General features: G+C 53.3%; 1 protein-coding gene across 1 annotated transcript; it reads right to left on the bottom strand.

Annotated features, from left to right (window-relative positions):
* Positions 1 to 2797: 2797 nt before the first annotated feature.
* Positions 2798 to 15993, bottom strand: SLC25A39 (solute carrier family 25 member 39). Its single transcript, XM_038754274.1, has 12 exons — positions 15755 to 15993; positions 15468 to 15607; positions 8024 to 8083; positions 7730 to 7774; positions 7341 to 7450; positions 7030 to 7097; positions 5427 to 5551; positions 4143 to 4316; positions 3926 to 4035; positions 3747 to 3828; positions 3494 to 3574; positions 2798 to 3265 (listed from the first exon to the last, which is right to left on the bottom strand). The coding sequence occupies exons 1-12, from the start codon at positions 15991 to 15993 to the stop codon at positions 3147 to 3149; spliced, it is 1353 nt and encodes a 450-aa protein (XP_038610202.1). The 3' UTR covers positions 2798 to 3146.
* Positions 15994 to 16746: the final 753 nt, after the last annotated feature.

Here is a 16746-nt window from a genome sequence, read left to right as displayed (position 1 = left end):
GGCCCCATGTGGGATAGAGACTGTCCAACCTGATTAGCTTGTATCTACCCCAGTGCTTACAACAGTGTTTAACAAATAATAATAATAATAGTGTTGGTATTTATTGAGCGCTTACTATGTGCAAAGCACTGTTCTAAGTGCTGGGGAGGATATAAGGTGATCATGTTGTCCCACATGGGGCTCATTAAGACTGTGAGCCCCATGTGGGATAGAGACTGTCCAACCTGATTAGCTTGTATCTGCCCCAGTGCTTACAACAGTGTTCAAGACATAATAATAATAATGTTGGTATTTATTGAGTGCTTACTATGTGCAAAGCACTGTTCTAAGCACTGGGGAGGATACAAGGTGATCATGTTGTCCCACACGGGGCTCAAAGTCTTAATCCCCATTTTACAAACGAGGTAACTGAGGCACAGAGAAGTCGACTTGCCCAAAGTCACACAGCTGACAAGTGGCGGAGCTGGGATTTGAACCCACAACCTCTGATTCCCAAGCCTGTGCTTTTTCCATCGAGCCACACTGCTTCTCAAGTAGTAAGAGCTTAACAGTACCATCACTTAAAAAAAAATAGTAATACCACTACTACTAATAATAATAATAGATAATTGTGGTATTTCTCAAGTGCTTACTATGCATCAAGCACTGTACTAAGCACTAGGGCAGATACAAGATAAGACGTAAATAATAAATAATTGCGGTATTAAGCGCTTACTATGTGCCAAGCACTGTTCTAAGCAATGGGGTAAATACAAGGTCATCAGGTTGTCCTGTGTGGGGCTCACAGTCTCAATCCCCATTTTACAGATGAGGTCACTGAGGCACAGAGGCGTTAAGCGACTTGCCCAAGGTCACACAGCAGACAAGTGGCGGAGCCGGGATTAGAACCCATGACCCTTGACTTCCAAGCCCCGGATCCTGCCACTAGGCCAGGCTGCTCCTCCTAATCAGGTCCCACGTGGGGTTCACAGTCTAAGTAGGAGGGAGAACAGTTAATTGAATCCCCATTTTGCAGATGAGGGAACCGAGGCACAGAGGAAGTGAAGTGACTTGCCCAAGATCACACAGTAGACGAGTGGCAGAGCCAGGATTAGAACCTAGATATATATGTTTGTACGTATTTATTACTCTATTTTATTTGTACATATTTATTCTATTTATTTTGTTAATATGTTTTGTTCTCTGTCTCCCCCTTCTAGACTGTGAGCCCACTGTTGGGTAGGGACCGTCTCTAGATGTTGCCAACTTGGACTTCCCAAGCGCTTAGTCCAGTGCTCTGCACCCAGTAAGCGCTCAATAAATACGACTGAATGAATGAATGAACCTAGATCTGACTCTTAGGCCCCCGGCTCGTTTCACTATCAATCAATCGTATTTATTGAGCACTTACCGTGTGCAGAGCACTGTACTAAGCGCTTGGGAAGTACTAGGCTATGCTGCTTCTCTTATGAGCCCAAGAATCAAAGCTACCGTTTCCTGGATTAGCCCCAAGGTCCAGATTCTGTCTCTGGCAGTGTCACCAGGACCCTAGGAGCAATCATGGGTCACCCTCCTGGACCCCCATCCTCACCCAGCACAAACCATCACACACCCCCAACTCTCCCCCCGTGACCCAGCATGGACCACCCACCTCCCTGACTCGCCCCTCTCCGTCCCTAACTCTCCCGCCCTCACCGTACCTCGCTCTCGCCTGTCCCGCCATCGACCCCCGGCCCACATCCTCCCCCGGGCCTGGAATGCCCCCAATCCCTCTGCCCATCCGCCAAGCTAGCTCTCTTCCTCCCTTCAAGACCCTGCTGAGAGCTCACCTCCTCCAGGAGGCCTTCCCAGACTGAGCCCCTTCCTTCCTCTCCCCCTCGTCCCCCTCTCCATCCCCCCCATCTTACCTCCTTCCCTTCCCCACAGCACCGGTATATATGTATATATGTTTGTACATATTTATTACTCTATTTTATTTGTACATAGCTATTCTATTTATTTTATTTTGTTAGTATGTTTGGTTTTGTTCTCTGTCTCCCCCTTTTAGACTGTGAGCCCACTGTTGGGTAGGGACTGTCTCTATATGTTGCCGATTTGTACTTCCCAAGCGCTTAGTACAGTGCTCTGCACATAGTAAGCGCTCAATAAATACGATTAATGATGATGATGATGATGTCCCATCCAACCCCCCCGACTCCCCTCTCCATCCCTGCCTCTCCCCACAGTGATGTGTCTGTCTCCGGAGCGCTCAGTACAGCACTCTGCACACAATAAGAAGCAGCGGGGCTCAGTGGAAAGAGCACGGGCTTGGGAGCCGGAGGACGTGGGTTCTAATCCCAGCTCCGCCACTTCTGCAAGGCACTTCACTTCTCTGTGCCTCAGTAACCGCATCTGTAAAATGGGGATTAAGACTGTGAGCCCACGTGGGACAACCTGATCACCCTTTATCACCCCCAGTGCTTAGAACAGTGCTTCGCACATAGTAAGCGCTCAACAAATGCCATCGTTATTATTATTATTATTATTAATAAGTGCTCAATAAATACGACTGAATGACACACACACTCATCCATGCACTTGTTCACTCTCTCTGGCCTCTCAGATAAGGGCTGGAGGGAAGTACATCAGGGTGGGGCAGGGCCACTCCCAATCCTGAAGCAGGCCAGGACCACCCCAACCCCGGACCCGGGTTTCAGTCAGGCTGAGGGGGCTGTGGGAGGAAAGGGAGGTCCAGGAGGGTTTGTGGAGGCTCCGGGGGGGCTCAATAAATCGTATTTAATTGACCTAAAGGCAACAGACAGAGAGATCGGTGCAGGGTAGAAAGGTTTTATTCTCTTTGGACATACTAGGATGAGGTGTGTTGGGGGTGGGGGTCCAGTTCTCACCAGGGCTGGAGAAGGGGTGGGGTGCCCTGAAAGAGGAATTGGGGGTGGGGGGGGCGTGGTTTGGTCTCCAGGGAGTAGTAGTCTCTTCCCATGTAGCTGGGGGTGCTGCACGGAATCGGGGGAAGAGGGGCTCAAAGCGAGCCCCCTGCCCCAGAATGGGGGGAAAAGGCACTTGACTGGCTCAGGGAGTGCCCCCCCCATCCCCCCGGGGGGAAGCAGGCAGCGGGACTAAAGGCGGTGGGAAGGGGGAGCCTGGCCGGGCGCCCCCCCGCCCCGCTCCGCTCAGGATCCCACTCGGTGTCGCTCCTGGTTGGCCTGCAGGAAGAAGCTCTTGCCAAACTCATAGGTGCTGATCATGATGGCGCAGGCGGGAGCCACCTTAATGACCCGTGGCAGGAAGCCTGGAACCAGGGGGAGGGGCAGGGAAGGGCAAGGGTCACCCTCCCAGTCCCCAGAACCAGCCACACATGCCAGGGCAGAGTCCCGGTCAACAAAGGCCCCCTGGCCCCAACCTCTGGGCCTCCCCGCCCCTGGCCGGGCTCCGGTGCCACCCCGGTGCCCAACCCCAACCAGGCTCTACGACCACCTCCGTCCCCCCAGCCCTCCGGCCCCCAGGCCCAGACTCTCACCTGCGAAAAGCCCCCGGGTTCCCGACTCCACTCGAATTTGTCGCAGCAGCAGCCAAGTGGATGGGGAGCGGGGAGACGTTACTGTGGGGAGGGGTGGGGGGTGAGGGGGAGGCGGACCCCCGGAGGTCGCCCCTTCGCCCGGACTCCATCCGACCCCTTCCACTGGCCGGCCCAGTGGGGTCTCTGAGGCCCCGACTACACCGACCCACCAACCCAGTTATACCCACCCACCCACAACCAAGCACCCACCCACCTCTCTGGGGCTCCACTTTGCCCAGGTCGATCTGCCGATGTGTCTTGACCACATCAAAGGGCAGGGTCAAGGCCGCTGCCACCTGCAGAGGAGGAGTGAAAAAGCCCCCCCAACATCAGCCACCCCATTCCAATCCCCCGCATCCAGCCGGGCCCCCCCGTCTTGGTCCCAGTCCTCACCGTCCCAGAGAGGGCTCCGGCCAGGAAGCTGACGCTGACCGACGCCTGGTCCGATTGCATCCATTCTTCCAGACGACGCTTCACCAGCTCGTAGTTAAACCAGTACAGCGCTAGAAGGGGGCGGTGATGGAGGGGGCACGGGGTGGGAGGAGGCCCCACAGCTCCGTGCCGCCGCCCCCTTGCCCGTCCACCCCCCCGCCCCGGCCCCGGGCCGCACCTGAGAAGGGCACATCGCGCAGCACGGTGGGGCCCCAGCCCCGCCACAGAGAACGCCAGCCGCCCTGGGCCACGGCCCCGCGGATGGACACGCACAGCTCCTGGTATGTCAGTGACTGAGACTGCAGCTTCGTGCGAACCAGTTCCAGGGGGCTGACCACTGTCACGGTGCCCACTGCGGGAGGCGGGAACGGTGTGGGCATCACGCCAGCTGGCCGGAGGGGCAGCCCCCTCCCTCCTATCCGGGGACTCAGAGTTGAAGGATTGGGGCAGGGATGGAGCCGGCCCTGGGACAACAGCCTCTCCTCGGGGTGGAGGGAGACAATGGGGGCATGAGGGGGAAAGGATAAATGGGGGGCCGTCCCTCCTTTGGGTGGTGGAGGGATACGCGGGAGCCCACTCGGATGACAGAGGGACACGTGGGAGTCCTCCTCATCCCCCAGAGAGGAAAGGGATACTCCCACTCCCTAGGTGGTGGAGGGCTAAACAAGAGCCCCCCTTGGGCGGCTGAGGGATACATGGGAACTCTTTTAGGCGACAGTGAGCTATGTGGGAGCCTCCCTCATCATCATCATCATCATCATCATCAATCATATTTATTGAGCACTTACTGTGTGCAGAGCACTGTACTAAGCGCTTGGGAAGTACAAGTTGGTAACATATAGAGACAGTCCCTACCCAGCAGTGGGCTCACAGTCTAAAATCCCTCAGACAGCTGAGGGATACACAAGAGCCCACCTGGATGGCAGAGGGATACATGGGAGTCCCCCCAACCCCCAGAGAGCAAAGGGATACTCCCTAGGTAGTAACATGCTTATACATAACCATTTTCCGTTTTAATATAGGGCACATCCTCAAAAAAAAGTAGGTTTAGAGGTGTATATCTTCCATTGAATAAGGCCTCTGCTTTGCCAAGTTAATTTCTACATGCCTACATGTTTTGTTTTGTTGTCTGTCTCCCCCTTCTAGATTGTGAGCCTGTTGTTGGGTACGAACCGTCTCTATATGTCACCGAATTGTACTTCCCAAGCGCTTAGTACAGTGCTCTGCACACAGTAAGCGCTCGAAAAATACGATTGAATGAATGAATGAATGGTAGAGGGATACACAAGAGCCCCCCTTGGGCGGCAGAGGGATACGTGGGATCCCTCTTACATGACAGAGGGATACGTGGGAGCCCCCCCAAAACAGCTGAGGGACATATAGGAGCCCCCCGAGTGGTGGAGGAACCCGCAGAGGGATCCCCAATAGCACCCACGGGGCAGAGGGCGCGGGGGGCACTCACGCCGGGCCACGGCTCCTGCCACCAGTGGGGCGAAGAGGTCAGGCGTGGCACTGTGGTGGCTCAGGAAGCTGCGGAGCTGGTCGTAGGTGGTGAAGTAAATGGCCGTGGCGGGGACGGCCATCACCCTGCAAGTCACCGCGGGGGCTCAGCCGCTGTCTCCACCTCCTCGCTCCCCCCCGCCGGACACGGAGCACTGACTGTGTGCTTCGGGGGGGTGGAGGGAAGGGGGCAGGGGTGGGAGGAGGATTCTCAGTGAGTGGGGAGAGGGTTCCCACAATAGGGGGGAAGGGAGAGAGCACTCCCAGAGTGAGGAGAAAGGAAGGAGCACTCCTAGGGTGGGGGGAAAGGAGGGAGCACTCCCACGGTTAGGGGAAAGGAGGGAGGACTCCCAGGGTGAGGGGGAAGGAAGGAGCACTCAGAGGGTGAGAGGAAAGGAGGTAGCACTCCCATGGTTAGGGGAAAGGAAAGAGCACTACCAGGGGGGGGTGGGGGGGGGGGGAGGAAGGGTGAGGGGAAAGGAAAGAGCACTCCCAGGGTGAGAGGAAAGGAAGGCGCACTCCCAGGGTGGGGGGTGGGAGGGAAGGAGGGAGCACTCAGAGGGTGAGGGGAAAGGAAGGAGCACTCCCAGGGTGAGGGGAAAGGAAGGCACACTCCCAGGGTGAGGGGAAAGGAGGCAGCACATCCAGGGTTGGGGGAAAAGAGGAAGCATTCCCAGGGTGAGGGGAAAGGAAGGAGCACTCCCAGGGTGAGAGGAAAGGAAGGCGCACTCCCGGGGGGGGGGGGGGGAAGGAGGGAGCACTCAGAGGGTGAGGGGAAAGGAAGGAGCACTCCCAGGGTGAGGGGAAAGGAAGGCAGCACTCCCAGGGTAAGGGGAAAGGAGGCAGCACTTCCAGGGTTGGGGGAAAAGAGGAAGCATTCCCAGGGTGAGGGGAAAGGAAGGAGCACTCCCAGGGTGAGGGGAAAGGAAGGAGCACTCAGAGGGTGAGGGGAAAGGAGGCAGCACTCCCAGGGTGGGGGGAAAGGAAGGAGCACTCAGAGGGTGAGGGGAAAGGAGGCAGCACTCCCGGGGGAGGGGAAAGGAAGGAGCATTCCCGGGGTGAGGGGGGAAGGAGGGAGCACTCAGAGGGGAGCACTTCCAGGGTGAGGGGAAAGAAGGCAGCACTCCCAGGGTGGGGGGAGAAAAGGAAGCACTCCCAGGGTGAGGGGAAAGGAAGGAGCACTCAGAGGGTGAGGGGAAAGGAAGGAGCACTCCCAGGGTGAGGGGAAAGAAGGGAGCACTCTCAGGGTGGGGGGAAAGGAAGGAGCACTCAGAGTGTGAGGGGAAAGGAGGGAGCACTCTCAGGGTCGGGGGAAAGGAAGGAGCACTCAGAGGGTGAGGGGAAAGGAGGCAGCACTCCCAGGGTGAGGGGAAAGGAAGGAGCATTCCCAGGGTGAAGGGGGGAAGGAGGGAGCACTCAGAGGGTGAGGGGAAAGGAAGGAGCACTCCCAGGGTGAGGGGAAAGCAAGGCACACTCCCAGGGTGAGGGGAAAGGAGGCAGCACTCCCAGGGTCGGGGGAAAAGAGGCAGCACTCCCAAGGTGGGGGGAAAAGAGGGAGCACTCACAGTGTAGGCGGGAGGCCACTCCACAGGGTCCGGGCTCCCTCCTGGCGGATGATCTTTACAAAGGCATCCTGCGGGAGGACGGGACACAATGGCGGTGGCAGGAGCACCGACTGAGCACCCTCTGGGTACAGCGCACTGTACTGAGCGCTCAGAGTAACTGACGCCCAACCCGGTCACCAGGAGCTTCCGATCTAGTTGTGGGGGGGGGGGGTCCTGAACCCCCCAAAACAGGCCTCCTCGGTCTCCCCCAGGGCCAGAGCGAGGTCCAGAGGGGGCAGGGAGCCGGGCAAGAGGGGGACGACCTTCCTTACCATGGTGCCGGTGAAGTGGGTAGGGCTCGGATACCAAGAGGCACAGCGGCCTCCGTTCTGACACACATAGGGCAGCTCCAAGATCCCGTTGCAGTACAGGAAGCACCTCCCTGGGGTAGGGATTTTTGGGGGGGCAGGGGGGAACGGTTATTCATTCAGTTGCATTTATTGAGCGCTTTCTGGTGCAGAGCACCATACTAAGTGCCCTACCCCGGCCTGGAACCCCAACCAGCCTGAACCTTCCCTCCCCCAAAGTCACTCCCTCCCAACGCCCCCTCCCCTGCTAGCCCGGGTTCCTTGTCCCCCCCCCAAGGAAAGGCTCTGGGGGGTCGCGGGAGGGGGCCCCTACTCCAAACTAAGTCTCCCCCACCGCCATCCGCGTCACTCACATTTCCCATACCGGAGGGTCCAGGGACCCTGAGGAGAGGCCAGCTCTGAAACATCCAACACACGGCAATTTAGGGGAAGGCTTGCCCACCCCCAGTCCCTACCCTTTCGTTCGTATTTACTGGGCGCTTACTGTGTGCAGAGCACTGGACTGAGCGCTTGGGAGAGTACAGTAGAATTATAAACATTCATTCATTCGATTCAATCGTATTTATTGAGCGCTTACTTGGTGCAGAGCAGACACATTGGCTGCCCACAGTGAGCTTACCCTCTGCCCACCCCCAGCCCGCATTTACCTTGGGTGGGGGCACTGCGCTGGGACTGAAGCCGGACTTTCACCACATCCAAGGGAGTCACTGTGAGGGGGAGAGAGAGGCTCAGCCCACTGAGGTGGCCGGCTGGTCACGGTTTAGTGGATAGATCATAATAATCATCATCATCATCATCAATTGTATTTATTAAGCGCTTACTGTGTGCAGAGCACTGTACTAAGCGCTTGGGAAGTACAAATTGGCAACATATAGTGACAGTCCCTACCCAAGAGTGGGCTCACAGTCTAAAAGGGGGAGACAGAGAACAAAACCAAACATACTAACAAAATAAAATAAATAGAATAGATAGGTACAAGCAAAATAAATAAATAGAGCAATAGTATAATAATATAATCTAATATATAATATTATAATAATAATATAATACAATATATAATATAATAATAATAATAGCATTTGTTAAGCACTTACTATGTGCAAAGCACTGTTCTAAGCGCTGGGGGGGATACAAGGTGATCAGGTTGTCCCCAATGGGGCTCACAGTTATCATCCCCATTTTTAAGGTGAGGTAACTGAGGCTCCGAGAAGTTAAGTGACTTGCCCAAGGTCCCACAGCAGACACGTGGTGGAGCCGGGGTTCGAACCCATGACCTCTGACTCCAAAGCCCGGGCTCTTTCCACTGAGCCATGCTGATTCTCTGATCACGGGTCAGGGAATCAGAAAGTCATGGATCCTAATCCCGGCCCCACCATTTGTCTGCTGAATGACCGTGGGCAAGTCACTTCACTTCTTTGGGCCTCAATTCCCTCATCTGTAAAATGGGGATGAAGACTGTGAGCCCCCACGTGGGGCTGAGGCTGTGTCCACCCTGACGACTAGCTTATATCTAGTCAGTCCATGGTATTTACTGAGTGCTCCCTGTGTGCAGAACACTGTGTGCAGAAGCGGCGTGGCTCAGTGGAAAGAGCACGGGCTTTGGATTCAGCCGTCATGGGTGTGAATCCCGGCTCCGCCATTTGTCTGCTGTGTGACCTTGGGCAAGTCACTTAACTTGCCAACTTGTACTTCCCAAGAGCTTAGTACAGTGCTCTGCACACAGTTTAAGTTCTCAATAAATACGATTGATTAACTTCTCGGAGTCTCAGTTACCTCATCTGTAAAATGGGGATGAAGACTGTGAGCCCCACGTGGGACAACCTGATCACCCTGTATCCCCCCCAGCGCTTAGAACAGTGCTTTGCACATAGTAAGCGCTTAACAAATGCCATCATCATCATCATTATTATTATTATTACACTACGCACTTGGGAGAGTACAACACTGAACAAACACATTCCCGGCCTACAACGCACTTAAAGTCTACCCAGTCTATAGTCTAACAAGCTTACAAGTCACTTAACTTCTCTGTGCCTCAGTTACCTCATCTGTAAATCAATCAATCAATCGTATTTATTGAGCGCTTACTGTGTGCAGAGCACTGTACTAAGCGCTTAATAATAATGCATTTATTAAGTGCTTACTATGTGCAAAGCACTGTTCTAAGCGCTGGGGAGGTTACAAGGTGATCAGGTTGTCCCACAGGGGGCTCACAGTCTTAATCCCCATTTTCCAGACGAGGTAACTGAGGCACAGAGAAGTTAAGTGACTTGCCCAAAGTCACACAAATGTAAAATGGGGATTAAGTCTTTGAGCCCCACGTGGGACAACCTGATCACCTTGTATCCTCCCCAGCGCTCAGAACAGTGCTTGGAATATAGAAAGTGCTTAGCAAATGCCATCATTATTATTACTATTATTACTTACCCCAGCGCTTAGTATGCAGGATTTAGGATGCAGTAAGTGCTTAACATAGACCGTAAAAAGGGGTCCTCTTCCCTCACATATCTTCCCCAGCCCATAGGGCCACTGCTGCCAAACAAAAGATGCCCTCTCTCCTCAATAATAAGGATGGTATTTGTTAAGCCCTTACTATGTGCCAGGCACTGTACTAAGCGCTGGGTGGATGCAAGCAAATAGAGTTGGATACAGTCCCTGTCCCATGTGGGACTCACAGTCTCATACCCCATTTTAGAGATGAGGGAACTGATGCCCAGAGAAGTGAAGTGAAATAATAATAATAATAATAATGATGATGAGGCCTTCCCAGACTGAGCCCCTTCCTTCCTCTCCCCCTCTCCATCCCCTCCATCTTACCTCCTTCCCTTCCCCACAGCACCTGTATATATGTATATATGTTTGTACATATTTATTACTCTATTTATTTATTGATTGATTTTACTTGTACATATCTATCCTATTTATTTTATTTTGTTAGTATGTTTGGTTTTGTTCTCTGTCTCCCCCTTTTAGACTGTGAGCCCACTGTTGGGTAGGGACTGTCTCTATATGTTGCCAATTTGTACTTCCCAAGCGCTTAGTACAGTGCTCTGCACATAGTAAGCGCTCAATAAATACGATTGATGATGATGATGATGATGATGGCATTTGTTAAGCACTTACTATGTGCCAGGCACTGTACTAAGCGCTGGGTGGATGCAAGCAAATAGAGTTGGACACAGTCCCTGTCCCATGTGGGACTCACAGTCTCATACCCCATTATAGAGATGAGGGAACTGAGGCCCAGAGAAGTGAAGCGAAATAATAATAATAATAATAATAATGGCATTTGTTAAGCACTTACTATGCGCCAGGCACTGTACTAAGCGCTGGGTGGATGCAAGCAAATAGAGTTGGATACAGTCCCTGTCCCATGTGGGACTCACAGTCTCATACCCCATTTTAGAGATGAGGGAACCGATGCCCAGAGAAGTGAAGCGAAATAATAATAATAATAATAATAATAATAATAATGATGATGGCATTTGTTAAGCACTTACTATGTGCCAGGCACTGTACTAAGCGCTGGGTGGATACAAGCAAATAGAGTTGGACACAGTCCCTGTCCCATGTGGGACTCACAGTCTCATACCCCATTTCAGAGATGAGGGAACCAATGCCCAGAGAAGTGAAGCGAAATAATAATAATAATAATGGCATTTGTTAAGCACTTACTATGTGCCAGGCATTGTACTAAGCGCTGGGTGGATACAAGCAAATAGAGTTGGACACAGTCCCTGTCCCATGTGGGACTCACAGTCTCATACCCCATTTTAGAGATGAGGGAACTGAGGCCCAGAGAAGTGAAGCGAAATAATAATAATAATAATGACAGCATTTGTTAAGCGCTTACTATGTGCCAGGCACTGTACTAAGCGCTGGGTGGATACAAGCAAATAGAGTTGGACACAGTCCCTGTTCCATGTGGGACTCACAGTCTCATACCCCATTTTAGAGATGAGGGAACTGAGGCCCAGAGAAGTGAAGCGAAATAAAAATAATAATAATAATAATAATGATGGCATTTGTTAAGCGCTTGCTATGTGCCAAGCACTGTTCTAGGCACTGGGGGGGATACAAGGTGATCAGGTTGTCCCACTTAGGGCTCCCAGTTTCAATCCCTATTTTACAGATGAGAGAACTGAGGCCCAGGGAAATGAAGTGACTTGCCCAAAGTACACAGATGATAAGGGACCGTCTCTAAATGTTGCCGACTTGTACTTCCCAAGCGCTTACTACAGTGCTCTGCACACAGTTATAATAATAATCGTAATCATAATAATAATAGTGGTATTTGTTAAGCGTTTACTATGTGCAAAGCACTGTTCTAAGCATTGGAGGGATACAAGGTGATCAGGTTGTCCCACGTGGAGCTCACAGTCTTAATCCCCATTTTACAGATGAGGTAACTGAGGCACGGAGAAGTGAAGTGACTTGCCCAAAGTCACACAGCTGACAATTGGCGGAGCCAGAATTTGAACCCATGACCTCTGACTCCAAAGCCCGTGTTTATCCCACTGAGCTGCTTGCCCAAGGTCACTTCGCAGCCGACAAGGGCAAGCCCCCCATTCCCACGCTCTGGATGGGAAAAACTCCAAGCGCTTAGTCCAGTGCTCTGCATACAGTAAGCGCTCAATAAATACGATTGAATGAATGAAAGTCCCCAGGCACGTGGGTCACCTATATTCATTCATTCAATCGTATTTATTGAGCGCTTACTGTGTGCAGAGCACTGGACTAAGCACTTGGGAAGTCCAAGTTGGCAAAATTTGGTAAGATTTTTGCCAAAGATTTGGCGCTGGGGAAATAAATAGGATTGAATGAATGAAAGTCCCCAGGCACGTGGGCCACCTAAATTCATTCATTCAATCATATTTATTGAGCGCTTACTGTGTGCTGAGCACTGGACTAAGTGCTGGGGAAATAGGATGGAATGAATGAAAGTCCCCAGGCACGTGGGCCACATAAATTCATTTATTCAATCATATTTATTGAGCACTTACTGTGTGCTGAGTACTGGACTAAGCGCTGGGGAAATAAATAGGATGGAATAAATGAAAGTCCCCAGGCACGTGGGCCATATACATTCATTCATTCAATCGTATTTATTGAGCGCTTACTGTGTGCTGAGCGCTGGACTAAGTGCTTGGGAAATAAATAGGATGGAATGAATGAAAGTCCCCAGGCACGTGGGCCACATAAATTCATTCATTCAATCGTATTTATTGAGCGCTTTCTGTGTGCTGAGTTCTGGGGAAATAAATAGGATTGGCTCAGTGGAAAGAGCCCGGGCTTTGGAGTCAGAGGTCATGGGTTCAAATCCCGGTTCCGCCACTTGTCAGCTGTGTGACTTTGGGCAAGTCACTTCACTTCTCTGGGCCTCAGTTACCTTTCATTCATTCATTCAATCGTATTTATTAAGCGCTTACTGTGTGCAGAGCACTGTACTAAGCGCTTGGAAAGTACAAGTTGGCAGCACATAGAGACGATTCCTACCCAACAACGGGCTCACAGTCTAGAAGGGGGAGACAGACAACAAAACATGGAGACAGATGTCGGAATCGTCAGAACAAATAGAATTAAAGCTCTATGCACATTATTAACAAAATAATCAGAACAGTAAATATGTACAGGTAAAATAAATAGAGTAATAAATCTGTACTGTGGGGAGGGGTAAATATGCATAAGTAAAATAGAGTAAAAAATCTGTAGAAATATATACAAGTGCTGTGGGGAGGGGAAGGAGACCTCATCTGTAAAATGGGGATGGAGACTGCGAGCCCCACGTGGGCCAGCCTGATCACCCTGTAACCTCCCCAGCGCTTAGAACAGTGCTCTGCACACAGTAAGCGCTCAATAAATACGATTGATTAATTGCTTTGCACATAGTAAGCACTTAATCAATGCCATCATTATAATAATAATAGTAATAATAATAATAATATCCCCTTCCTTCCTCTCCCCCTCGTCCCCCTCTCCATCCCATCTTACCGTTTGTACATATTTATTACTCTACTTATTTATTTTACTTGTACATATCTATTCTATTTATTTTATTAGTATGTTTGGTTTTGTTTTCTGTCTCCCCCTTTTAGACTGTGAGCCCACTGTTGGGTAGGGACCGTCTCTATAGGTTGCCAACTTGGACTTCCCAAGCGCTTAGCACAGTGCTCTGCACATAGCGCTCAATAAATACGATTTATTGATTGATTACATATTTATTACTCTATTTATTTATTGTACTTGTACATATCTACTCTATTTTATTTTGTTAGTATGTTTGGTTTTGTTTTCTGTCTCCCCCTTCTAGACTGTGAGCCCACTGTTGGGTAGGGCCCGTCTCTATATGTTGCCACCTTGCACTTCCCAAGCGCTTAGTCCAGTGCTCTGCACACAGTAAGCGCTCAATAAATACGATTGATTGATTAATTACATATTTATTACTCTATTTACTTATTTATTTTACTTGTACATAGCTATCCTATTTATTTTATCTTGTTGGTATGTTTGGTTTGGTTTTCTCTCTCCCCCTTTTAGACTGTGAGCCCACTGTTGGGTAGGGCCCGCCTCTACATGTTGCCAACTTGGACTTCCCAAGCGCTTAGCCCAGTGCTCTGCACACAGTAAGCGCTCAATAAATACGACTGATTGATTGATGCGCTCAATAAATACGATTGATTGCTTGATTGAGAAGCAGCGTGGCTCCGTGGAAAGAGCCTGGGCTTCGGAGCCAGAGGTCATGGGTTCGAATCCCGACTCTGCCACACGTCTGCTGTGTGACCTTGGGCAAGTCACTTCACTTCTATGAGCCTCAGTGACCTCATCTGGAAAATGGGGATGAAGACTGCGAGCCCCACGTGGGCCAACCTGATCACCCCGTAACCTCCCCAGCGCTTAGACCAGTGCTCTGCACATAGTAAGCGCTTAATAAAGGCCATCATTATTATTATTATTGATCTGTAAAATGGGGATGAAGACTGCGGGCCCCACGTGGGCCAACCTGATCACCCTGTAACCTCCCCAGCGCTTAGACCAGTGCTCTGCACATAGTAAGCGCTTAATAAAATACCATCATCATTATTATTATTGATCTGTAAAATGGGGATGAAGACTGCGGGCCCCACGTGGGCCAACCTGATCACCCCGTAACCTCCCCAGCGCTTAGACCAGTGCTCTGCACATAGTAAGCGCTTAATAAAATGCCATCATCATTATTATTATTGATCTGTAAAATGGGGATGAAGACTGCGGGCCCCACGTGGGCCAACCTGATCACCCCGTAACCTCCCCAGCGCTTAGACCAGTGCTCTGCACATAGTAAGCGCTTAATAAAATGCCATCATCATTATTATTATTGATCTGTAAAATGGGGGTGAAGACTGCGAGCCCCACGTGGGCCAACCTGATCACCCCGTAACCTCCCCAGCGCTTAGACCAGTGCTCTGCACATAGTAAGCGCTCAATAAATGCCATCATCATTATTATTATTGATCTGTAAAATGGGGATGAAGACTGCGGGCCCCACGTGGGCCAACCTGATCACCCCGTAACCTCCCCAGCGCTTAGACCAGTGCTCTGCACATAGTAAGCGCTTAATAAAATGCCATCATCATTATTATTATTGATCTGTAAAATGGGGGTGAAGACCGCGGGCCCCACGTGGGCCAACCTGATCACCCCGTAACCTCCCCAGCGCTTAGACCAGTGCTCTGCACATAGTAAGCGCTTAATAAAATGCCATCATCATTATTATTATTGATCTGTAAAATGGGGATGAAGACTGCGGGCCCCACGTGGGCCAACCTGATCACCCCGTAACCTCCCCAGCGCTTAGACCAGTGCTCTGCACATAGTAAGCGCTTAATAAAATGCCATCATCATTATTATTATTGATCTGTAAAATGGGGGTGAAGACCGCGGGCCCCACGTGGGCCAACCTGATCACCCTGTAACCTCCCCAGCGCTTAGACCAGTGCTTTGCACATAGTAAGCGCTTCGTCGATGCCATCATTATTATTATTATTATTATGAGTGATAGCCCCCCGCCCCCTTCCACGGGCCCCCCGGGGGGGGGGGGGCTGGGGGTCTCACTGAAGATGGAGGTGACGATGGCTCCGGTGCCCGATGCCAGGATCTGCTGCAGGGCGGTGATGCCCCCGACGGGCCCCTTCTCCGCCACGGGGCCCGGGCCCCGGGCGGGGTTCGGCCCCGGGGGCCCCGGGGGCCCCGGGGGCTCCGGGGGTCCCCACCCCAGCCCCATCACCGGGGGCCCGCACGGCGCCCCCCGCCCGCAGGGGCCTCCAGAAGGGACCGGCCTCCGCTCCCCCTCCCGCGCTCCGCTCCGGGCCTTGGCGCCGGCCCCCCCCCACTGACGTCACCCCCAGGCCCCGCCCCCGACTCCGCTCCGGGTCTTCGCGCAGGCCCCCGTGTGCCGTCGCCGCCAGGCCCCGCCCCCACCCGCAGGCTCCGCTCCTGCCCCGAGTGACGTCACCACCAAGCCCTGCCCCCTGTCCGGGTCTTCGCGCCGGCTCCGCCTGACGTCACCTCCAGGCCCCGCCCCCTCTTCAAGACTCCGCTCCGGGTCTTCCCGCCCGCCCACGCGTGACGTTGCCGCCATGCCCCGCCCCCTCCTCCTGGCTCCGCTCCGGGTCTTCGCGACGGCCCCCGTGTGACGTCGCCGCCAGGCCCCGCCCCCACCCGCAGGCTCCGCTCCTGCCCCCGCGTGACGTCACCGCCAGGCCCTGCCCCCTGTCCCGTTCTTCGCGCCGGCTCCGCCTGACGTCACCAGCAGGCCCCGCCCCCTCCTCCCGGCTCCGCTCCGGGTCTTCGCGCCGGCCCCCGTGTGACGTCGCCGCCAGGCCCCGCCCCCACCCGCAGGCTCCGCTCCTGTCCCGCGTGACGTCACCACCAGGCCCCGCCCCCTCTCCGGGCTCCGCTCCGGCCCCGCGTGACGTCACCACCACGGCCTACCCCTTTTCCGGGTCTTCGCGCCTGCCCCGCGTGACGTCACCGACAAGCCCCGCCCTCGCTCCGGGTCTTCGCGCCGGCCCCCGCTTGATGCCACCACTAGGCCCCGCCCCCACCCACAGGCTCCACTCGTGCCCCAAGTGACGTCACCGCCAGGCCCCTCCCCCTCTCCGGGCTCCACTCCGGCGCCTGCGTGACGCCACCACCAGGTCCCGCCCCCATCCACAGGCTCCGCTCCTGCACCACGTGACGTCACCACCACGGCCTGCCCCTTACCCCGGTCTTCGCGCCTGCCCCGCGTGACGTCACCGACAAGCCCAGCCCCCTCCTCCCGGATCCGCTCCGGGTCTTCGCGCCGGCCCCCGTATGACGTCGCCGCCAGGCCCCGCCCCCACCCACAGGC

The sequence above is a fragment of the Tachyglossus aculeatus genome, chromosome 11 (genome assembly GCF_015852505.1).
Source record: "Tachyglossus aculeatus isolate mTacAcu1 chromosome 11, mTacAcu1.pri, whole genome shotgun sequence".
NCBI classification, from domain to species: Eukaryota; Metazoa; Chordata; class Mammalia; order Monotremata; family Tachyglossidae; genus Tachyglossus; species Tachyglossus aculeatus.
The sequence above is the reverse complement of the archived record's forward strand: the minus strand, read 5'-3'. Positions and strand labels throughout refer to the sequence as shown.

Excerpts from the sequence above, each read along its gene's own strand:
- SLC25A39 (XM_038754274.1), bottom strand. The coding sequence starts at position 15,993 with ATGGCGGCAACGTCACGCGTGGGCGGGCGGGAAGACCCGGAGCGGAGT. Across the intron at positions 4,036-4,142 it reads GCGCGATGTGCCCTTCTCAG|CGCTGTACTGGTTTAACTAC; the intron begins GTGCGGCCCGGG and ends GCCCCCTTCTAG. Across the intron at positions 3,829-3,925 it reads CCGGAGCCCTCTCTGGGACG|GTGGCAGCGGCCTTGACCCT; the intron begins GTGAGGACTGGG and ends CCTCCTCTGCAG.